The following is a 23,957-nucleotide window of genomic DNA, read 5'->3' as shown; positions in this document are numbered from 1 at the left end:
TAGGCTGCAGTCCATGGGGTCACGAAGAGTCGGACACGACTGAGTGACTTCACTTTCACTTTCACTTTTCATGTTCATGAATTGGAGAAGGAAATGGCAACCCACTCCAGTGTTCTTGCCTGGAGAATCCCAGGGACAGGGGAGCCTGGTGGGCTGCCGTCTATGGGGTCACACAGAGTCGGATACAACTGAAGTGACTTAGCAGTAGCAGCAGAAGCTCCTTGTAAGAAAAGCCATGACCAACCTAGACAGCATAGTAAAAAGCAGAGACATTGCTTGGCCGACAAAGGTCCATCTACTCAAAGCTATGGTTTTTCCAGTAGTCAGGTATGGATGTAAGAGTTGAACTATAAAGAAAGCTGAGCCCGGAAGAAATGGTGCTTTTGAGCTGTGGTGTTGGAGAAGACTCTTGAGAGTCCCTTGGACTGCAAAGAGATCAAACCAGTCAATCCTAAAGGAATTCATTGGAATATTCATTGCTGAATATTCATTGGAAGCTGAAGCAGAAACTCCAATACTTTGGCCACCTGATGGAAAGAACTGACTCACTGGAAAAGACCCTAATGCTGGGAAAGATTGAAGGCAGGAGGAGAAGGGGACGACAGAGGATGAGATGGTTGGATGGCATCACTGACTCGATGGACGTGAGTTTGAGCAAGCTCCGGGAGTTGGTGAGGGACAGGGAAGCTTTGCATGCTGCAGTCCATGGGGTTGCAGAGTCAGACACGACTGAGTGACTGAACTGAACTGATCCCTTAATTTCATGGGCAGAGACTTCAAAACTTTAGGTCCAGAACAGACATCTGCAAACTCTGTACGTTAGGGAGAGTGGAACAGGCATAACTGCCTCTTGTGTTCTTCATTTCTGAGGGGCCAGTATGCATGCAGCAGCCTGGACCAGCAGCCTGAAGCAGATGAGGGATCAATCTCCTTCCCAGGACTGTGGGATCACTCTCCCAGGGTATAAAAAAAAAAAAAAAAAAAGCTGGAAAAGCCCCCAACTATTCACTTAACTAGGTCCTAGCCCTTGAAAGATCATGCAACTACTTTCTATTGAGTAGCTTTTTCCTTTAAACACGGGATCTCTAAAAGATTATTTATTAATCTCTTCAAAAGAGGATTTTATCAATTCAAATAAGGAAAATAATATTTTTTGAATGTGAAAGCAATACCTGTTGGCTGTAGAAAATTGGGACAAACACAAGAAGGTAAAAAACACAAATAATACCATCAGCCAAATAATCACTCTTAGTATTATGGGTTAGCTCCCTTTACCCCTCTGACCTTATTTTTAAACAGAAAAACAGAATTATTATGTGTGTGTTTGTGTGTGTGTGTCTGTGTGTGTGTGTACTCATGAGTTTGTTGTTTGCTGCTTTTCTCACGTACTATTACCATAAATATTTTTTCACACTAGCATTCTCCTATCACATTATCTTTTTAATTAATGATTTATTTTTGGCTGTGCTATAGATCTTTGTGGCTTTCTCTAGTTTCGACAAACAGGTGCTACTCTTCATTGCGAGGCACAGCCTTCTCGTTACAGCAGCTTCTCGTGTTGTGGAGCACAGGCTGTAGGGCATGCGGGCTTCAGTACTTGCAGCATGCAGGCTCGGGAGTTGTGGTGCATGGGCGTAGTTGCCCCACGGCATGTGGAACCTTCCTGGACCAGGGACTGTATCTGTGTCTCCTGCATTGGCAGGTGGAGTCTTATCTGTTGTACTACCAGGGAAGTCCTACATCATCTTTTAATAACAGGATGCATTGTAATGTCACGTCCCATTGGGTTTGGGGTGTTGTTTTGTATGACACTCATCTTTTACACACGTCTTCAGTTGTTCCCCAGGTAGGGTTCCTTTCCATGTCTGTGCCCTGGACCCTCTGGCTGTCTGGCGAACCTTGGACCTCTTCTCAGAACAATGTTTTTTAATGTGTAAAGTATAATACATGAGAAATATAATTAGCAAACTAATTATATTGAAATACTATCAAGAAACTAAAAAGAAAAAATTTGTGATAAGTGTTTGCTTATACATACACTGAAGAACAATGTTAGAGAGTAGATACAGTATCTTCAATAACAACTATAATTACAAGTACTGATCAACATTATTTCAAGCTGTTTGCAACAAATGTCATATGATATGAAAAGATCTGGGATTTATTTTGGGCCAAGGTGACAGGTACAGCGTGGTTTGTTGCCTACATTCATCAACAAAGGAAATATTATATTTCACTTGGACGTTAGTGAAAACAAAAGTGTACCTTTTTTCTCATCCCAGTTCTTGTTTCCCATCAGAGTCAAAGACATGACTACTGATTTCTACCCATGGAAACTTGGGGATCCAGAGAGCCCAGGTGAAAATTCCCACCTTGGGGGAAAACTCCCAAGAGTGGCTCAGTTCATCTTTTGCCCCAGCAGTTTTTTTTAAGTCTTTACTGAAGTTGTTGCAATATGGTTTCTATGTTTTTATGTTTTGGTTTTCTGGCCATGAGGCATACAGGATCCTAGCTCCCCAGGCAGGGACTGAACCCACACTCCCTGCGCTGGAAGGCAAAGTCTTAACTGGGGAAGTTCCTGGCCTGGCAGGCGGTTTTGAAACTTTTGATATTAATAACAATGGCCTTATGACCCCAGGAACTACTACTTTTGATTTCTTCTTTATGCCAATGGCTTCAGAGTAAAGTCAGTGAGAGTGCCTGTCAGTGATAGAAATTCAGCCAGTGTTAAGGGTTGAATTGTGTCTCCCCCAGACCCCCGACTCCCACCCTCCCCCAAAAGGATAATTGAGGCCCTAATCGCAGTACCTCAGAATGTGACTTGTTTGGAAACACGATGGTTGCAGGTGTGATTGTAATTAAGAAGAGGGCATACTGGAGAAGGGGTGAGCCCTCAGGCAGTATGACTGGTGTCCTCCCTAGAGCACGGCCATGTGAAGACACAGGGACACAGGGAAGTCACACAATGACAGAGACTGGAATTATGCACCAAAGATCACCAAGGATTAACAGCAAACCCCAGGAGGTGGGCTCCCCAGGTAGCTCAGAGGTAAAGAATCTGCCTACCAATGCAGGAGACACAAGAGGCTTGGGTTTGATCCCTGGGTCAGGAAGATCCCCTGGAGAAGGAAATGGCAACCCACTCCAGTATTCTTGCCTGACGAATCCCATGGATGGAGGAGCCTGGCGGGCTGTAGTCCTTAGGATTGCAAAGAGTTGGATATTACTAAGCACACTCATGCGCGTGTGCACATGTGTGCACGCACACACACACACACCAGGAGGTGAGGAAGAGCAAGGAGTGATTCTCTCCCAAGGTTTCAGAGGGTGCATGACCCTGCTAATACCTTAAAAGAGGACTTCTAGCTTCCAGAACTATGAGACAATAAATTTCTGCTGTCTTATCCCACCCGGTTTGTGGTACCCGTGCAGCAGCCTTAGGAAACCAGTACAATGGCTTTCCTGGCCTGGGGTTCTGAAACAATGGGGTTGGGGTGGGCATGGTTCTGTGCCCACGTTGGTGACTGCCACACCATGACCCAAGGTGACTGATGGGGGCCGACTCATTAGAGGGCTGGGCTAGAGCTTCAGCCACAATGTTACCAAGCACACAATGTTACCCTGGGGTCAGGAAGAGACGGTCCCACCCATCAGGGTCAACGGAACCTGCAGAAAATCTACAGAAAGCTTCAGAAGGTTGAGCAGTATTTCCTCTTTATTCTCACACGACGATAAAAGGCCTTTATCAAGAATGACATATTATTGCCCAACGGTCAGGATGCAGGTGGCAGTGAAAAGGATTCTTAGGAAATTTCCCCTATGTCTGTCCGGTGTGTGAAGCACTCTCGTGTGAGGACGGGAAGCTTCTGATCCCCCGGTAATATTCGCCTCTCCTTAGGAAGCTCTCCACTCCTACCCTTCCATGTCCTTTCCTCCAGACAGTGGCTCTAGATAAATCTTCCCACTGCACCAAACACTTGGCCTCTGAGTACAGCCACATGTCATCAGGGGCCTGGGGTCCTCCATCAAGGCTCGGCTGAGGGTAGGACACTGCGCACCTGAAAGAGAAACCAGCCCCACGCATCGAAGGCAGGTGGTCCAGCGAAGCAGAGGGGCTACTGCAAACATCCTGCCCGCTTTAAAAACAGCAGGCCAGGAAAGAAAGTCCCTTCTTACCTGGAATAGAGAAATCCGGATATTTTGGCAGCAGCCCTTCATGCAACAAAACTTTTGGAGGAGGAGTAGGAGGAGGTGGTGTGGACTTAACTCCATACATTCTAAAGTAAGAACAAAAGTCATAGTTATTCCTTTTACTGATAAAAATAAGTATAATCTATGCAGGTCCCATATGAGCACAGTATATTCATTTCCGATCCTGACAATTTACCTTCAAGGATCATCATCTCCATCTTACAGAACAGAAAACTGAGGCCACAAGAGCCCCACTCCCAGCAGTGTCCTACCATCCTTTCTTCAGCAACCTTGAGCCTCAGGTCGCTGCCAGGACGGGGGTGGGGGGCCCTGTTGGTTTTTACTCCCAGCTTCTCGCTGCAAACCAGCAAAGGCCAGAAGCAGGGTTCCTGGAGCTTGTTGGGTGCAAGTGGAGAGCTGGGGGGCAGGATGTGGCTTCCTACTTGGAAGGTCCTGCAATTATAAACATGGCCGCCTTGCAAAAACAAATCAGACACACAAAAAAATCAGTCCTAGCTTTGGGCTGGGGGCATCTAGAAACCCTGATCGGCTCTTCCCTTGGTTCTGGCTTTCTGCAGTTACCACCCTAGCCAGACTTACTCCTCATATGGTTTCAGGTGTGCTTGTTTGGCCCGCTCCATGAGGTCCAGGAAGTCCCTGTAGCAGTTTCTGGCCATGACGGTGTACCGCGTGGAGCAGCCTAATTCAGTGACCCTGGCTCTTGGCAGGTAGCCTGCCCAGCCGGGGATAGGGGGCTCATGGAGAGGTTTCTTTATATTCTTGCATTCTGTGAAAAAGATGTCATGCTTCCTTGAGGGCTTTGAGAAGCCATCCAGTGGGCGGCACTCCCAAGCCAATCAGCATCCCAACAATCAGCCCTGGGGAGAGCCCTAGGCCCTGAGATGTGATGAGGACAGCTACCACTGGTTGGTTTATTCTGTGTGTCTGCGTTTGGTGGGGATTTACATAGGTTCTCTCTCTCATCTCATTGTCTTATAAACTCTAAGAAGTCGGTGCTATTATCACCAACACTTTCGTGGAGCAGGACATTGAGACCTCAGAGAGGTGAAGAGAATCTTGGCCGAGTCACAGAGCAAGGGAGTGACAGGGCCAGGATTTAGACCCGCGTTTCTCTGATTCCCATTATTGCTCTTAAACGGATCCCACTCTTTTCTCAGACTAACAACAACAACACAAAAGCTTCAGGCATTTGATGCTCCTTGATGATTTAACTAAGGGAATCAAGAGAAGCATGTAGGTCAGGAAAAAGCACATCACACCTAGCTCTGGCCGCCTGGTGGGCTGACCTTCTGCAATTTTACATTTGTGAGATGAAAGATAACTGCCTGCCCTCTGTCTCCTCCAGTTGCTGTAAGAATTGAATTAGACCAGAGAGTCCCAGAACCTCAGAGTTGGAAGGCACCCTAGGGAGTGTCTAGTCCATCCTTCCCTGCCTTAGATGAAGGAACTGTAGCCCAGAGATGGGAAGTCACCTGCCCTACGTCACACAGCAAAGAGTCACAGAGCTGGGCTAAAGCCCAAACTCTTAGGCTGGTGCTTCTTATAAATGGCTGGGAAATTTCCAAAGCATGACAAACATGTGAGTTACCGTGTATTGAAAAGTCCCCAGTTACAGTAAGAATAATAAAGGTAATCAGTCCTTTACTTTTCCTGTTGGGTGTTAGACCTTAAAAACCAGCTAGGATAAATCACTGTTTTGATGATTAACATTATACAGTCATATCATCAGCTGTTTTTTTCCACTATTATTATGGTTGTTATTCAGTGCAAAACCCCTTCCTGCCCAGCTAGCACCTGGAGGAGCTGGGTTCAAACCCCAAGTCTGACCTCAGACAAGGGACACTATGCTCAAGTGGGAATAATAGTATCGACTTCATATGGCTGTCATGGGTGGTTAATGAAATAACGATGCTGGGCACAGAGAAAGCAACTAAAAAGCCATAACTACTGAGACCACAGGGGCTTCCCAGGTGGCGCTAGTGGTAGAGAACCCGCCTGCCAATACAGGAGACATAAGAGATGTGGATTCAATCCCTGGATCAGGAAGATCCCCTGGAGGAGGGCGTGGTGATGCGCTCCAGTATTTTTTGCCTGGAGAATCCCATGGACAGAGGAGCCTGGTGGGCTACAGTCCCTAGGGTCAGAGTCGGACACGACTGAAGCGACTTAGCACACATGCACACTGAGACCACAGCTGCTCTCTGAACCTCCGTGATGACCACCCAGGGAGCTGAGTACCAGAACCCTCTTCTCCAGCTGTCTCCCTCTCCCCCTGGATATGTTTCTTTCTCCTTTTAAGCAACTGAGCCTTTCCACTTTGCATAGACGCCTGGGGATCTGGAACGGTACTCTTGGTGGCCGCTCAGTGATCCAGTCAGGCCCTGCAATGGGGCCCAGGGTGAAGGGGGAGCCAGTGTCCAGAAGCCAGTACCCAGACTTAAGGGATGGTACTGCCGGTAATACTGGTGCAGTGTCCGCAGGACCGTCCCTTCCGAGCGGACAGGTTTCAGTTTTGGGGCAGTGGCCACAGAGCAGTGGAATTCCTCCAGCTGGTCTTTACACCGCCGTGTGTTCTCCTGGAAGATTTTCAGACAGTTGGCCATGTTGTCCTCGCTGGAGGTGCCCTGGCAGCTCAGGTAGGGCACGAAGCCTGCAAGAGTCGAGGAGGGAATCACAACCTTCAGCAAGAGATTCAGATCCTGCCCAAACCCCCAGAATCTCTGCCCAGCCCTGGCCATTTCTTCCTTGGCCGACAACGCTGCATTTCCTCAAAGGCCATGAATACAAGCCATGCTATTATTTCCACTGTGGCTGGGTCCTCCCAAGGCCACAAAAAATGACCTTGGAGTGGGGAGGGAAAGCCCGTTTCCACAAAGGCGATGACAGTAATGTTCTTTGATAGCAAAGCCCCCGATGTCAGCCCGAATGGCAAATGGGGAAAGCATTTAATGGGCCAAAATGATAGTCTGAGGAGTAATTGAAATTATTCATCTTTTTAAAGAGAAAGCTTATTTTCCTTGACACTTTCCAAATGCAATTTGGGATCTTTCTTGCCGGACCATCAGAAAATTGCGGGCTTATTAAAAGCTGAGACCTATTACACAAAAAGGTAAATTCATTATCTGTGAGACCCACCCTGAGCACAATTTTTCAGCATTTCCCACAAAATAACATATAATCATTACAATTAGTATGGGTAAAACACAACTATTTATTTAAACTGGATGCTGAATCCTAAGTACTATAATGTTGTCATAATAAGGCCATTTTTAAAAAGAACAAAGAATGAAAAAAAAACTGGTTAAGGCTTAGCTTTAAATTGCAAATAAATAAATAAATATATAAGTCTCATTATTGAAGCTCAACATTTTTGCTTTTATCCCCAGGTAAGAAAAGCTGGCCTCAGAGTTGAAGGCAGTAACCCTCACCCTCTGCACTGGCAAGAAATCTCCTCTGGAGGACTCGAATTATTAGACTGTTCTTGACAGTGCTGGAAGCCTTCCATCCACTAGCCAGGCTCCCAGTTGGACTTGGGAGATTAAAAGACATGTTGGACAATTAAAAGACAATTAAAAGATACACTAACAACATGGAGGAGACCCTAGACACCCAGGGACCTCATCACAGTGGTTCTTCTTCATCAGGGTCTACTCTGATCTGCATAGATTTTACCTGATTGTGTATATGTATGCACACACACACACACACAGAAATACAAACAACCTTTATTATTATTTTTTTTTACAAACAACCTTTATTGAGTCTTGCTAAAGGCCAAGATATTTCAAATGTATGTCAGCTCCTTTAGTGAAATTGAGAATGTGAAAGATTGTTTCACATAATATTTTGGCCACTTGATGCAAAGATCTAACTCATTTGAAAAGACCCTGATGCTGGGAAAGATTGAAGGCAGGAGGAGTAGGGGATGACAGAGGATGAGATGGTTAGATGGCATCATCGACTCAATGGACGTGAGTTTGGGTAAACTCCGGGAGTTGGTGATGGACAGGGAGGCTTGGCGTGCTGTGGTTCATGGGGTTTCAAAGAATCGGACACGACTGAGCGACTGAACTGAACTGAACTTTTTATAAGGAAAGCTATGACAAACGTAGACAGCATATTAAAAAGCAGAGACATCACTTTGCCGACAAAGGTCTGTATAGTCAAAGCTATGGTTTTCCCAGTAGTCACATATGGATGTGAGAGCTGGATTGTAAAGAAGACTGAGTGCCGAAGAATTGATGCTTTTGAGCTAAGGTGCTGGAGAAAACTATTGAGAGTCCCTTGGACTGCAAGGAGATCAAACCAGTCAATCTTAAAGGAAATCAACCCTGAATTTTGAAGGACTGATGCTGAAACTCCAATAATTTGACCACCTGATTCGAAGAGCCAACTCATTAGAAAAGATCCTGATGCTGGGAAAGAATGAAGGCAAAAGGATAAGGGGGTGACACAGGATGAGATAGTTGGATGGCATCTCCCACTCAATGGACATGAATTTGAGCCAGCTCCGGGAGATGGTGAAGGACAGGGAAGCCTAGCGTGCTGCAGTCCATGGGGTCGCAAAGAGTTGGACACCACTTAGTGGCTGAACAACAACAAAGCTCCTTCAATCTTCACAATAGTCTTATGAGGAACCTATCCCTACCCCATATAGTGGGCTGAATCAATAGATCTACCCAAGTCCTAACCCCTGAAACCTATGAAGGTGAACCTATCAGGAAATAGAGTCTTTGCAGGTGTAATTAAGGTTTCAGAAATGAGATCATCTTAGATTGAGGATGGACTCCCAAATCCAATGGCTAGCTTCCTTCTAAAAGAAAGGAGAGGGTGATCTGAGAAACAAAGACACAGAGACACTGAGCCGATGGCCACAGGAAAAGTCACGAGAAGATGGGGGCAGAGACTGGAGTGATGCTGCCATAAGACAAGGAACACCAGGGCCCATCAAAGAGTGTGGTCCTGCCCATACCTCATTTCAGACTCCTGGCCTCCAGAACTGTAAAAGAATAAATATCTGCTGTTTTATACAACAGCCCTAGAAAACTAAAACAACCATTTTATAGAAATTTCTCCTTACCATACAGAGGTAAGTAACCTACTTACAATCACACAGATAATGGCCAGGAAGAGATTGGAATCCCAGTTTATTAAAATCCAAAGCTTATTCTCTTAACCAACCAGTAGGACCAAGGTGAGCGTGGGCAACCTTGGAATACTCTCCATGAATCTCATCTCCTGAGAATACCTGTATGTGAGAGCAGAGGGCTTCTGGGGAGCACTAGGCTCGACACCCACCGTGATGTGATTTAGTAAATTTTCAGTAGCCCAGAAGGCTGAGAAGGAGAAGCCTTCGGATAGAGTGACTAGTTCTGCTGACTTGCCAAGGGCTGAGGGGTTTCCTGGGATGCAGGACTTTCAGGGCTAAAACTGTGACCGTTCCCAACAAACCAGAGTAATTGGCCACCTCCCTCTAGGGGACACAGGAAGAAATGGGACCATAAGGACAGCCCTAGTGTTTGAGAATAGCACAACTTGGAAAGAAGAGCAGAGCCTCAGTTTACTCATCTGTGTCTACCCGGGTCCAATGCATGTAAGAGACATGAGATAAGTGCTTCCTGGATACCAGACCATGTCCTGGGAGATTTGAAAGTGAAAGTGAAAGTTGCTCAGTCATGTCCAACTCTTCGCGACCCCATGGAACAGTCCATGGAATTCTCCCTAGATTATATTTCTCCACTTATCAGAACACAGTGATCTGCCATCTTCAACAATGGAGCACTTTCAACAGGTCTCTTAAACGCTAAAGTGCCTTACTGGCCCATTAAACTGGTCAGACATGGATAACGGGGCAAGGAAGAGACAGAAATGGTCCCCCTGCTGGGCCCGTCACCACTTACCACTGTAGCCTGGTGTGATCGGCATCTGTCTCATGAAGGTCTTGGAAGACTCCATGATTTTGCTCTGTTAATGAAGGGAAGAGGGAATGAAATCATCTCATCGGAAGTCCCTTCCTAGAGAACTCACTGCACATGTGCCAGAGTCCTTGGGAGTAAGACTAACCTTGCCAGGGAATTGGGACAGAGAGAAAGCACTGGCATTAGCCAAGGATGCCACTAAACATTCAATGCGCAGGATATAATGAAGAATTAGAGTAAGCTGTGGCTGGAGTAAGCTGTGGCTGATCGCTCTTGCCATCAGAAGTCTCTAAAGTTGGCATGGAGTCCAAGCTGCGGTTGCGGAGGGCAGCAGGTGGGGTACCACACAGCATCAGTTTACATGGATGCTGTCTCCAGGGCCAGACCCCTTCCTCCTTCCGGGATGGCCTGTGCTTGCCTTAATACAGGCCAGGTCCTGCATCTGGCATCTACCCTGCCCAGCCAGTTAATCTCAGAAATGATGCCTTCGTGGCCAGGACAAATGGCCTCAGGGGTAGAGGAGAGGGTCTCCATCAGGGTATACTCAGTAGTGATGGGAATTTTAATAGTTCAGACATTCACTTGCCACCACACAGCTGAAGACAGGACTGCATTCCTGCCATTTCCTTCTCCAGGGATCTTCCCCAGCCAGGGATCGAACCCTGGTCTCCAGCACTGCAGGCAGATTCTGTACCATTTGAGCCACTAAGGGAAGCCTTGTTAAATCCTCACCGCTGCCCTAAGGGTTAATTTCTATTTCAGTCCCGGTTTTACAGATGGTAAAAGCACAAAGAGGTTAAGAAACTTGTTTGAAGATTTCTGAGTCCAAGGAGGTCAGACGGTCTAAACTCTGGGCGCAGGATTGGTGGTGGTGGTGGTGGTTTAATTGCTTGCGGACTATAGCCTGCCAGGCTCCTCTGTCCATGGGATTTCCTAGGCAAGAATACTGGAGTGGGTTGCCATTTCCGTCTCCAGGGGATCTTCCCGACCCAGGCATCCAACTCACGTTTCCAGCGTGGTAGGCAGATTCTTCACCGCCGAGCCACCTGAGAAGCCCGGTGGGGACAGGAGTGCGTGCGCGTGGTTGGGGATACGGCGGCGATCTGCGCAGGTGGGTGATGGGCTGCTCACCACTACTGGAGGCCTGCCTGGAGGAGGCAGAAGGGAAGAGGCTAGGGAGGAGCTACGCTGGGGGTGGGGCCGGAAAACCAATCAGAAATCGCGGACACCCCGCTTCCCCACCCTTGCCCCACTCCAGGGTCCTCACCTGGGCCGGCCTGGATCACAGCCCCACGGGGCCTCCTACCCACTCCTGGCCTCCACCGGAGCACCCGGCCTCCCGGCCTTTGTGCGCTCACCCCAATCGCGGGACTAAGGGAGGAGAAAGGGGGCGGAGTCGCACCCCCAGCCTGCCCCTCCCCCTTCCTCAGCTTTCTACCTCTCGACTGGAAGCCCCGCCTGGAATCAGAGGAGACTCGCTCAGCGTCCGCTCTTGGGGTAAAATCCAGGGATTTTCCCAGCAAGGATTTTGCCTCCGAAGCTGTTCTCTGTTCAGGGTACATGGTCTCCCGCAGGTGAAGCCTCTCTGGGTGTGGAAATTGGGCCGCGGAGTGCAGTAAGGAATCCGTCTCAAAGCCAGCTTTTCTTATGTGGACACTGGGGAGCCTGGGCTTGGGGGAGAGGATTGGTGGGAACAGGCCTTGGCAGGGGTAGGGGGAGAAGCCTGGGAGGGAAGCCAAGGCTCTGTCCAGGCGGCTTCCCTTGGGCTTCTTACACCCCTGCACCCGCAGCCTGGTGTCCCTTACTAGGAGAATCTCCAGGCGGACCAGGACAGGTAAGCGTGAGAAGGGGACCAAACACCCAATGAAGGATGCTGGGCAGGCAGTACCATACTCCTTCTGACCAGCCTCATTTTATGGGAGCTGAACTTTCACACTGGATTGAAACCAAGATGCCCACTGTGTGACCCAGACCAGGGACTGCATGGCCTGAACAGACTGCCAGTTCCAGCTTTCCCTCTACAGATGAGGAAACCATCCAGACAGCCTGATGGCCCTCCTTTCACAATACATGTTTCACTCCACCTCCCAGACCTCCCCGCCTCTCCTCAGGGCCACTGAACTTCAGATGAAACCTCAGTGGAGCTACCCCCTTAGGAAGAACCTATACCGTGATGCTGGGAAAGACTGAAGGCAGGAGAAGGGGATGACAGAGGATGAGATGGTTGGATGGCATCACCGACTCCATGGACATGAGTTTGAGTCAGCTCCAGGAGATGGTGAAGGACAGGGAAGCCTGGCGTGCTGCAGTCCATAGGGTCACAAAGAGCGGGACACAACTTAGTGGCTGAACAACAACAACGGGATCCTAGGGCTCACCTCTGGCTATCCAGAAGTTTTAGAGCCATCTCTGGATGGAGGTTGACCCAGACTTAGAGTCTGGAATAAACACAAAACCCTAGATTCAGCAGCCAGCTAGGTGTGCCTGCTGGGACACCAGAGGACAAGCCAAGTCATCCATCCTTGGCCTTTTGCTTTTCTTTTTACATGACTTTCCTTTAGGTGCAGTGGAGTTGCCAGTGGGCACTGTGGTTTTTCTGCCTTCTTTCTGGTGGGGCTGCTTTCTTTGGCTTCAAGAGAAAGGGGGCTAATGGATGTTGAAGGTTTGGTTCCCAGTAAACAGAGGAGCCAGTCTTATGGTGTGTATGCTTAGTCGCTCAGTTGTATCCAACTCTGAGCGACCCCATGGACTGTAGCCCACTATCTATGGGATCCCTAACTTGTCAGTCATTCAACATTTATTAATGCCTGCTGTGTACAAAGGAAATCCTTTGACAGTTCTTCTTCTAAGAAACTTGAACCTCAGATAATACGTCAGAAGCAACTGACTAATGCGTCAAGATAATAGACCTCTCTGCCCACGGAATTTTCCAGGCAAGAATACTGGAGTGTGTTGCCATTTCTTCCTCTAGGGGATCTTCCCAACCCAGGAATCGAATCCATGTCTCCTGTGTCTCCTGCTTTGCAGGCAGATTCTCGACCTACTGAGCCATCAGGGAAGCCCGTCTTACTGGAGTGAAAGTTAATAAAGCTTGTAACACCTAAGAAAGGACATGAAAATCAACTTCCACCTGAGATGGGGTAAAGGGGAAGGTCAGTAAGTAGCTATAATTCCATTTACAAATTTAATGAAAAAAAACAAAAACAAAAAGTCCAGGCCACATGAGATCCAGAGTTTTGCTTTATTAGACATCTGTGAAGAAGAGTCTGCAGATACAATCAAATTGTGAACTGTTGCAAAGTTCTGTGAAGTTTTAATTTATCCTTTAGTGAACAGACCCCAATGGCTGATATTTTAGAATATAGTTCCATATTCCAAGCAGATGAGAGATGTGATGTTATGGCCAACAACTTTTATACTAGTCATCCACTTAAGCCGTTTCCCAGCATAAATATGCAGTTTAATCACAGCTATTTCATCTCTACAATGTGTGATTCGATCTTCAACTAATAATGCATTTTGACTCCTGTTTATATTGGTGCATGCGATTCTTTGCCACTCTGGCAATTAACCAGACCTGGACTCTAAAAGCTAAACTTGATCTAAATAACATTCTAGGGGTAGGGCAGGCTCTGTAACATGGACTCGTCTTAGCCATCAGGCTGCAAAAGCACTTGTATGTCTCTTTTTTCCTACGTGTCTGTCTGTAACTTGTCTGTCATTCAACATTTATTAATGCCTGCTGTGTACAAAGGAAATCCTTTGACAGGTCTTCTTCTAAGACACTTGAACCTCAGATAATATGCCAGGGACAACTGAGTGATGGGTCAAGACAACAGGCCTTTTAGAAACTTTCTAAGATGAGAAAACGTGCCCAAATGTACCCATCCAGTGCTCTTACTCTAGAATATTTGGTGGGGGAGGGCGTGGAGAAGGGAGAGATGGATCTGAGGATTCTAAGTGTGATTATTAGGACTGCATCTCTGAGGCCAGAAGAAAACCCAGTAAAATCATCACCCTCTCTCCATTATCTTTTTGCCAACATTGCAAATTTCAACCATTTCTTTGAAGAGAAATAGTGGACAAGGAGACATCCTTAACACAAGGTGGGAAAGGCCTTGCATTAGCCACAAAAAGGACTTGACTCTATTAGTCACACTTAATCCAGTAGGAAGGCTGAATTTGTGTACTACCTGATTCCTTCCTTTGATTCTAGTGTCCTGAAAATATCACCATTTTGCCCTCAGAGTGATTGCATTGCCCCAAAACGAGAGGTTGACAACCCTGCAGGACACATTTTTTGGAGGTTTCTCTACACAGTCATGTGGCTTACAGAGCCAGACAGTTCAGCTCTCAAAGACAGGACAGGAGAATCAATACATTATTATGCTTCTTTAAATATAAACTGTGAACCTTTGGGAAGGATGTGCATGTGTAGAAAGCTCTGATGAAGCTGTCGATGCATCTGGTCTATTTCTTAGAGGACTCTGACCCTAGGCACCTCTGTCTATTGTTGAGTCTACACACACAGTCCATAGCTTAGCATCAGTACAAATTAAGCATGGTCAAGAAATGAAGCCATGGAAAATTAAAGGCAGCAATGTCATCAACAAAATTCAATGAGCATTTTCCCTTTTTTCTTTTTTAACAAGAAAAGCACATTGTAGAAATCAAGATTCTGTACAATTTTCTAATATTATATGTACATAAAATTATATTATAACTCAATTGAAAAGTCTTGTTTGTAGAGTATGGCTGGCAACACCAAAGAATGACCCATAACATTAAGCTTTTGAAGCAGAGCAGGCAGCAAGAGGACCCTAGTGCACACACCTTCGTGCCTGGATGCAAAACCCGGCTCCTAAGGATGTGTCTAGCATTCTCCAGTTCTCTGGTGTGTTCGTGTTTCACATTCTAGTAGGGAATTCTGCAGCAAGCGATGTGAAAAAGGAGACACGTTAAAATGAAATTGGAAATGCTGTTTAAAATCTGCATATGATAATGGGCTGTGATCATGGGTTTGTGAATCCAACTCACATTCAAAGTTAGTGGCTCAACCATCTTCCCCTCTTTTATTATGCATGCCTCCAGTGATTTAAAACCGACTGAACTCCAGCAGGTGGAAAAGACAGCTTTGACAGATCAGACGGGCTGTGAGTCAGGTTCTGGATTCTTTTCCTGCAGTTGGCTCCTGAAAGTGGAAGGCTGGCTTTGCAAGTGGGGAAGGATGGGGAGCAGGCACACACACTAGTTGGCTCATCTGCCCCATTCTTCAGCTGCCTTTCTTCCAATCTCTTTCCTCCCAGCTCCTGCCATCCCCAAGCCAGGTGGAGCTCCAGCCCCACTCCCCAGAGGGCAAGGGGTGGGCTCCTGGCCCTTCACTTGTAGATCCTCCCCCTCAAGGAACCTAACCAGAGGCTGCAGTCCGTGCCCCAGCTTTCAAAAAACCTAAAGTTGGGAGTTTTCAGATTCCAATTCAGCCACAGTCCCCTGCGGCATTTACTAAACATTGCAGATTTGGGTTCCCTCTCCAAGACTCGAGTTCATAAAAGGGAGAGGATCCAGGAACCTGTTTTTAAGAAGTCCCCAGGCAGTTCTTGCAGGGGAGATCCACAGATCTGCTTTGAACAAAAACAAAAACCAGCTTCATTCGTTCAGTATCGATCTCTGAATGCCTGTAGGTAGAATCTTCAGTTCAAGTTTAGAAACGGAAGATTTTAATGAAATATTTTGTAGAACAGATTCTCTGCCTGTGTATCACTAATGTAGTCTTCCCCAAATGTGGAATTAAATGGCCAAAAACTCTTAGGGAGATGAGGGCGAGCCGGGAGGAGGGAGGGAGTTGAAAATATGTGTGCTCATTGAGGAAAGGGGCTGTTTCAAAGCCTGTTCCCGTGTTCGCGCCCAGGCTTGGTGATGTGAACAAGGCAACTTGCGACTTCATTTTCTCACACAGAATCCTACTGAGGTTAACTTGAATTACTTATGAATTCAGAATTCAGGATTTGGCCTTTGGGGAGTTCTTTCCCAGCATATAAATAACCTGGGATATGTCAGTAGCTCGATATCCATTTCCCTCGAAGCAAATTTTCACCTGCTGAAAAGCTGAGGCGTCAGTGCTCCCACTCACAAATCCTCGTGGATTAGCTGAAGCTGCAGTTATTCTTCACTGAGCCTATTTGGAAGTCAAATTATGAGAACCTAAAATAGTGCCCAGTGTAGGCAGGCTTCTCCCACCGGCTTAAAAAACCCTCCAAGCTCCCACTGAGTCACCACTTTCAATCACATGATGATGAAAAGGAATTAACTGCAGATGGGTGGTATTTTATATGGACTGCCATCCAAAATACGTAAAAAGGAAAGTCTCAGAGAGATGAAGAGTCTTCTCTTGGCTCAAAGATCTTATTTCAAATCTGGAAAGGTTGTGATAGGGCATCCTAAGTTCTACGGAAGGGAGATCTCTTCAACCCCAGCCTAATCACTGCTGCAGAAATGTACTGATTCCCTTGTCAGGTGGGTGTTTCACCACTTTTTACCTGTGAACACTAGCTGCTCTTCTAGGATGCTCAAATTTCGTATTCCCCAACCTCCATCTTCACTGCCGACAGTTTTTCTGACTCCAGTGTGCCCTCAGAAACATCCCCTAATTATGTCTAGCCCTGGCTGTTCTCATCTTCCCCGCTGGAATTCAGATGGGTGATGGCAAGGGTCAAGGGCAGGGAAAGAACAGTCAGGGTTGAGGTCAGCAGATGCGGGTGAGCCAAGTCCACGGAGGGGACCGGTGGCGGGGAGGGCTGGTTAGTAATTTAAGAAGTCGATCCCAACCTTGACACTCTTGGAAGTGGCTATATCAATGGCCGTGGCCTTGATCTCGGTGTCCCCGAACTGCATGAGGGTCTGGATCTCCCTGCGGGCTGGCACGTTGGTACTGCTGGCCCCGGTGAGATCCAGGCGCAGCGTGCCGCACTTCTTCACCCCGGGGTCGGTGATGAAGCTCACGTCGTCCAGCTCGGAGCTGTAGATGTTGATGACGATGACCAGCTGGGAGGGCTTGGCCGGGGTGTAGCTGCGCTTGACCAGCTCGCCCAGGGCCACGGACTGGTCGGCGGAGATGAACTTGTCGAAGACGTCGGTGCACCAGCGGGTGCCGTCCTTCACCAGCAGCTTCTCGGGCGGGTGCTTGCCCTCCACGTAGCGGTTCAGCACGCCCACCCCGTACGTGAGTGGGGACCGGCGCACCTTGATGACCGCGGGGTCCAGGCCGAAGAGGACGGCGCCCTTGAGGATGGTGAGGCCCACGTCCTGGGGGATGATGACGCGGCACTTGTCGCCGAAGGCAGCCTGCACCGCCTGCTGCAGGAGGGGCGCCTCGGCGAAGCCGCCCACCAGGAAGAGGAACTTGACTGTGGACACCTCCGGCTTCTGAAACAGGTCCCCTGAAAGGGAAGAGGAGGGGACAAGCAACCTGTCACCAAGAGCCAAGGGGGACTGGGTGGCCTGAGAAGGCGGGGAATGGACCAACTGGAGGACACTCTTGGTCTGAACTCAAACAGAATACTTTTGTAGAGCTAGTCCTTTAAGGAAAGGAGGTTTGATGGGCTTCCCTGGTGGTCCAGTGGTTAAGAATCCGCCTCACAATGCAGTGGACACCAGTTCGATCCCTGGTCCAGGAAGATTCCACCTGTCGCAGGGCAACTAAGCCCGTGTGCCACAGCTAGGAAGTACACTCTGGAGCTTGTGCTCGGCAACAAGAGAAGCCACTGCAATGAGAAGCCTGCGTGCGCCCCGCAGCTGGAGGGCAGCCCCACCCGCTGTGACCAGAGAAGGGCCTCAGGCAGCAACAAAGACCCAGTACAGCCAAAAGTAAATATATGTCTATATTACTTTTAAAGAAAGGAGGTCTGTACGTCAGTATGCTCAGGAATAAAAACTCAAGCTACTGCTAAGTAGAAACTCATTTTCACAGCTAGATGGTGATCAGTTTAAGCAGTTCTTTGTTAGGTGTAAATGAATACCCCTCACCCTCTCCAAACCTGTGGTTCTCTTGAGTCAAGGCAGGCTGTCAGAAATATTATTCTTTGGTTTTCATCAAATTCCCACCCCACCCCTGGGGGTTCTGATTGGCCAGGTACAGAGTGGGAGGTGGAGGCCCTGGATGCTGGAAGAGGCCCTGGATACTGGAAGAGGCCTTGGTGAGTCTACTGTGTCCCCAGGTGAGGGCTCTGGTGTGTGTTTGGTGACGGGGGTGGGGATAGACCTTTGGTTTACATAACCGTTCCTCCATCCCAGCAGAGGTTATGGTTTCTAATCTATTCTGATAAAGCAAGGACCATCCCTTCACTAAGGCCAGTCACTCGATGATATACTGCTTTAGACGTCCCAGCTCTCTGACCTTTGAAGCCAGACAGAAAGCCCAGATGAGAAGGGGCTCTCAGCCACCCTCGTACATGCCCAGGCCCTGCCCACTCCTGCTGGGACCCTGACCTGTGGCGCCAAACCCTGGACCCCCTGCCATCCCAATTTCACATATACTGGTGGGTGATGCTGGAAACCCCAGTCCCCATTCTTGGCTCTGCCCCACCAAGTGGCCAAGCCCTGGCTGATCACTTACGGAGATGCTCAATGATGCTGTCGATGGTTGGCTTAAAAAGGGCATTCATGGCATCTGGACTCATCCTCAGCATCCCCTGCGAGGACCACTTGACAAAATCCACACTGTGGGGCGGGCAGAGAGAGAGTGAGAGTGTAGAAAGGATACCCAAGTCACAGGCCTTGGCAGAACAGCTGTCACATCTGAGGGGGGGAAGGGGGTCTGAAAGTCCAAAGATCCCTTAGTAATACCCTAAACCACCAGGATCTAGACCCTTAGGAGCTTAAAAGCTAAGGCACAACCTCTTCCGTTTCTCTTTACTTTGGGCTCTGGCCAACCCTCTCCTGATACAGTGAAACCCAAAATCTAATGCAAAAGACAGAGTGATAATTCATTCAACAAATATTTACTGAGCACCTACTCAGTGCTCAGTAACCCACAACAGAACCCACAACAGGTTCTGTTGTGGACTCTGGGGACAAAGCAGGAGCCAAACTTCCCTGCTTTCGTAAAGCTCATCTTTTTAGTGCATAATCATAGCTAACACATAGATAGCACTTTCCAGGTCCCAGGCATTGTGCTAAGCGTATATGAATTCATTTCACCCTCACAGCAACCCTTTGAAGTAAGTGGAATTATCATGCCCATGTTCCAGATGAAAAAACTAAGGACCAGAAAAGTTGAATCACTTTCCCAAGGTCACACAGCAAGCGTGTAGGACTGGAACTCAGAGTTCACACCCTCTTCCTCCCTCCCATCAACATCTTCTACCCCCTAGACTGTCCTGAGCCAAACGTGAGCCTGACTCACTTGCTCTTCCTCAAGGCGTGCTCCACGCTGTGTCCCCGGAACTTCTTGTAGTAGTCAATGAAGGAGAAGGGCAGGGTGATGTTCAGTGGGTTAGTTCGGTCTGGGGCAGCCGCCCTTTTTCGAGACTCAAATGCAATCATTAAGTCAACCCAGGCCGCAGGACGCTTAATTTTAAATTGCTCAATAAAATCCTCTCCGAATATCTTACACAGAAGCTTTTCGAATTCATAGTCTACTCCTAAAGATCCATAGGGTCCACCTAGGTCAAGAACAAAATGGGAGAGCACTCTGTTAAAAATAGAAACAGAATCCGAAGTCTGAGTAGCAGCCTACCCTGGGTTTTGCCAAAGACAGTAGCCCAAATGTGGGCCCACTTAGCCAGCAGACCGCAGCTGTGTGTTTTTACTTACTCTTTAAAACCCTTAGGTTCTTCTTATTCCACATGGGAAAACTTTGCTATAAAAATCACTCGTCAACCATTGGTTTAAAATTATTTACATTTTAAATAAAATCAATGCATTTAGCTAATTGGGAACATCGTGGTATTCCTGCCCAAGAAATCTAAGGACTGAGTCTGTGAAGCCAGCAGACCTCACCAAGTCCTTGTGATCTACTAATTACTCATCCTTTCCATCCCCACTAAAAGGACAAGCACGTTCTTTGGTTTAGGTGGTCTCATCCTGGGATCTCCATGGAAAACTTAGCCACAGCACCAAATCACAGGTGACGATCATGGCCAGGATCTGAAACAGGCTCACTTTAGGCCCGGACCCAAGTTATGGCAGTTTGTGTTTAAAGGCCATTTAATGGCATTTTGCTCTCTGGTCTCACACATCCATACTGCTCATAATCTCACGTGCTGATGGCACTGAAAGAGTGAGATGCTGAGAGAAATCAGAAATGAGTAAAACAGCTCAGGTATGAGAAAATTAGCCATTTCCCTCATTTTCTCAGGCTTACCTGTTGCTTTGTACAGTTCTTTAAGATGTCCCTCTGGTAACCGTATCTGATGGACTGTCAGGTCCACGGTGCCGCCGCCACTGTCCACCACCACATACTTGTCACCTGGTACAAAACAGCCATCCTTTATACAGACCACTTGTCCACTGTGTCCTGGAACAATCTGGCAGGTGATGACGGGGTACCCAGCTAAGCTCCATCAACACCCATTAGTACAATGGTTTTGCTAATTAGGAGCACAGCAAGTTATTCATGACTAAAGAGAATGAGATAATGTCTGCCCAGAAATGCCAGTTAGCATGGACTGTGAACACAGACGAATGAATCTTTAAGACTAAAGCATTCATGTCACACGACACCGCAAACCTGGCATGTACAAATTGACAACTTCCTGCCAAGGTAACAGCACCATCGAATGACCTGCTGTTTATAACACAAGGCTTACCCTGGAACTGGTGAGTTCCAGCTCCTATTTTTGTTCTGAAGAGCCTATATGGTTTTAGAACATGCAAAATTACAGCTCCAAAAAGAGCTCTCCCTGGGCAAGCAGGTCTGTAAAACCGATTTGGAACATTTTCCAAAAGTGTAAAAAGAACAAATAGGAATGCATTTTTGCCAACACACACACACACACACACACACACACACACACACACCCCAGCAGGGGCAAAGGACATTCAAGGACACTACCTTCCTCCAGCTCAGACCAGATTTCTCCTATGACATTCTCCACCAGAAAGGTCCGACTCTGCCGATTACGTCGTATGTGTTCCTTAGCTAGTGGCCAACAGAAAGAAAATAACAACGGGTGAGAAAGCATGAAAGAGCCGCAGTCCCTTTAGTCAGTGGAGGTGAGAGAGCATGGGAGGTTTGGGAACAGAACATTTGGTGATCTTGATCAGAATGATTACATAAATACAACATGGGGAATGACAAAGCCAGCTCTTCCACAGCAAGGAGCTATTTCCACCGGCCTCCATCTATTCATCTGCCTGGAGCTAGCCAGTGCCCTGCTGAAAAGCTCACTGTGGTGAGATTCCCTTCCTCCAGGAACCGTTTCAGGGGAATGGAAATAAAATAGGTCAGTTTCCTGGCTCTGCTGCCCTAGGGAGGAAGCTGTCTGCCAAATGGCCTGCAGTGCGCTTGGTTAAATAATTTCACATCAAGGAACTTGGTCTGATACATGGAATGCGGGGTATGTTTTCCTATCTGGGTCTGGGATAAACCGGCCTGGAGCCCTTTCCAGACTCAGTTGAAGTCGATATGCTCTTCCGCCACAAGGTGGCGCGGCTGAACCTAGCGAAGCCGGCGCCGCCTTTTTCCCCCGCACAATGCGGGACAACCTAGGGGTGGCTGGGGTACTCAGTGGCTGTGATGCCTTGCATGGGTATTTAATCTCCCGCTGGCTCCCGACAGCCCCTTGAGACGGACAGGGCCCAAATCATCGTCCTGTGCTCAGATGAGGAAACCAGGTCAGGGAGGTCAAGGGACTTGGCGTTCCCACAACTCTGTCTTGCAGCCTGAAATGAACCCTCAGACGGTGGACCCCCTGCCTTTGAGACTTAACAATTTAGAGTGAAGTCTGAAAACGCTGAATAGGAATGTTAAGAGGAGGGAAAGATGCTGTGAGAGGGAGCCTGGGAAGCACCAGAGCACAGGCACGATGGGAATTGGGGCAAATCACTTAACCTTTCTCGGCTTCAGTTCCCTCATCCATAAAATGGGATGATACTACCTGGCCCAAGCTCCACGCAGGCTGAGCAGGGACTGGCCCTCTGATTTGTTGTCAGCACCCACTGTGACACCAGGCACACAGTAGGTGATGAGGAAGGCAAAGCACCAAGTATGAGACAGTGAACTCAACAAATGACCCCCACCATGAACAGTTCAGAGCAATCCTGGTTTTAAAGACAAAGGCTCTAATCCACCACTCTGCGCCCCACCAAATCTTTAGTCCCTCAGCCCTACAAATCCATCTGCTGTTTGTTATCCAATAAAGGACCCTTGACCCTCCAGCTTCCTTCAGCAAGGAGCACAGTGTTCACAAGGCTGCATCTCCTCTGGGGATTAGAATGACAAACATCAACATCGGGCCAGCCTTAAGCTCCTCAGGCCGTCCCTGATTAAAGAGCTCCGGCAGGCCTGGGGTGGTGGGGGGTCCCAGGACTCAGGGCTTCTCTCCTATGCCCAGCTCCAGATGAACTTACATTGAACACTTTGCAGTGGGGACTGACTTTCCAAAACAGCCTAGGTGGCCAAGAAAATGGCATGTGTAAAAAACGGCTAAGTGAGGCTAATAAAACATGTTTTGAGCACTCAGAAAATCCTGTTTTTCAGGCAAATATGCCCAAGATTGTGAAAAATGTAGCCTTTACTAATATTGTTAAGTCCTTTTGGAGTCGAATAATACCAACAGTAAACCCTGCAGTGCTGGAGACAGAGTCTATCAGGGAGGGGCATCAGAGGGCAGAGAATGGCCCGAGGTGGGGGGGCTCAGGCTACTGATGCCATCCTGGGTACCCCCTGATTAAGCACTCTGCCAGGCCTTCCCACACAGCACTCTGTCCTTCTGGGAGGGAGGTTCTCAGCAAAAAGCAAGGTTAAGATGGAACCCCTGCCTCACTGACCCTCTGAGGGTTGGTAGCCAACAACATGAGGATTTCAAAAACCAAAGACACTGCTCTGAGCACAGAAAACAACAGCAAATTCCACAAGGCACAGGGCACAGACATGGAGCAGTGTGGGCATGATAGGATACATTAAAGGAAAGAGAGACAAAAACTCCTGAGCTCCTGGGAAAGGCAGGCATTCTAACGGGTCCTCCTATGTGACTGTTGTGCTTAAGAAGTCTCAAGGAGAGCTGTGCTCAATCAGCTAATTCTGGCATGAGCGGCTGTCTATGAACAATTGAGTAAGGATCAGTATATGAAATAGCCCAGTCAGACATTCCTCTTTTTTCCAATTAAAACAATGATCCTGAATATTTAAAATGTGAATGCATTGGGTTTAGTCAGCAGTGAGGCTAGCCTTGTGAGAAAAAGGCAACTCGAGCCCCGAGACTTGGAGGGAAGCCTGTTTCCGTTCGCTCTGGGTGAATCAGATCCAGGCGGCGAACACATGGCCCTGGCAGGCTGAGGGGGCAGCAGCCTGGTGACAAGTGAACTTCCTGCCACTGTCTCATCGCTCAGGTTCACAGACTCCTCCATCCTAGGTTAAAAATGAAAAGCATGGCCGCTGGGGCAGAGTCACCTTGTAAAGAGGAAGAGAGCCCTGTCTGGACAGGAATGTGTGCCCGCCAAGGGTGAGCCTGGGGCCCAGTGTCCCAGGCAGTGCAGAAACAGCCTTCAAGCTGAGGATCAAGGAAAGCTCAGGACTAACTGGTGACAGTTCTCACTCATGTCATCCCTGTCCTCCTCCAGGACCTGGGCCTTCCAAGGCAGGATGGAAGTGGGCTGCAGTGATGGCGG

The 23,957-nt window shown here is 48.0% G+C and overlaps 2 protein-coding genes across 2 annotated transcripts in view; both read right to left on the bottom strand.

The window, feature by feature from the left end:
• Positions 1-3,693: 3,693 nt before the first annotated feature.
• Positions 3,694-11,421, bottom strand: LOC105002586 (chromosome unknown open reading frame, human C10orf82). The gene is made up of 6 exons (XM_010859283.1): positions 11,398-11,421; positions 10,113-10,176; positions 6,644-6,862; positions 4,792-4,978; positions 4,177-4,277; positions 3,694-4,058 (listed from the first exon to the last, which is right to left on the bottom strand). Exons 2-6 carry the CDS (start codon positions 10,165-10,167, stop codon positions 3,913-3,915), a joined length of 708 nt encoding a protein of 235 aa, XP_010857585.1. The 5' UTR covers positions 10,168-10,176; positions 11,398-11,421; the 3' UTR covers positions 3,694-3,912.
• Positions 11,422-13,350: 1,929 nt separating this feature from the next.
• Positions 13,351-23,957, bottom strand: part of HSPA12A (heat shock 70kDa protein 12A) — a 160,766-nt gene continuing 150,159 nt past the window's right edge. The window contains exons 9-14 of the mRNA XM_010859279.1: positions 22,578-22,588; positions 21,181-21,267; positions 20,491-20,595; positions 19,531-19,789; positions 18,742-18,845; positions 13,351-17,566 (exon numbers count right to left, since the gene is read on the bottom strand). Coding sequence (XP_010857581.1) covers positions 16,929-17,566; positions 18,742-18,845; positions 19,531-19,789; positions 20,491-20,595; positions 21,181-21,267; positions 22,578-22,588 — 1,204 coding nt within the window. The 3' untranslated portion in view covers positions 13,351-16,928. The remainder of the gene's footprint in view (positions 17,567-18,741; positions 18,846-19,530; positions 19,790-20,490; positions 20,596-21,180; positions 21,268-22,577; positions 22,589-23,957) is intronic.

This window comes from Bison bison, unplaced genomic scaffold (assembly GCF_000754665.1).
Source record: "Bison bison bison isolate TAMUID 2011002044 unplaced genomic scaffold, Bison_UMD1.0 scf7180017864456, whole genome shotgun sequence".
Taxonomy (NCBI): domain Eukaryota; kingdom Metazoa; phylum Chordata; class Mammalia; order Artiodactyla; family Bovidae; genus Bison; species Bison bison.
Note: the sequence above shows the minus strand (reverse complement) of the source record. Positions and strands in the feature narration are given on the sequence as shown.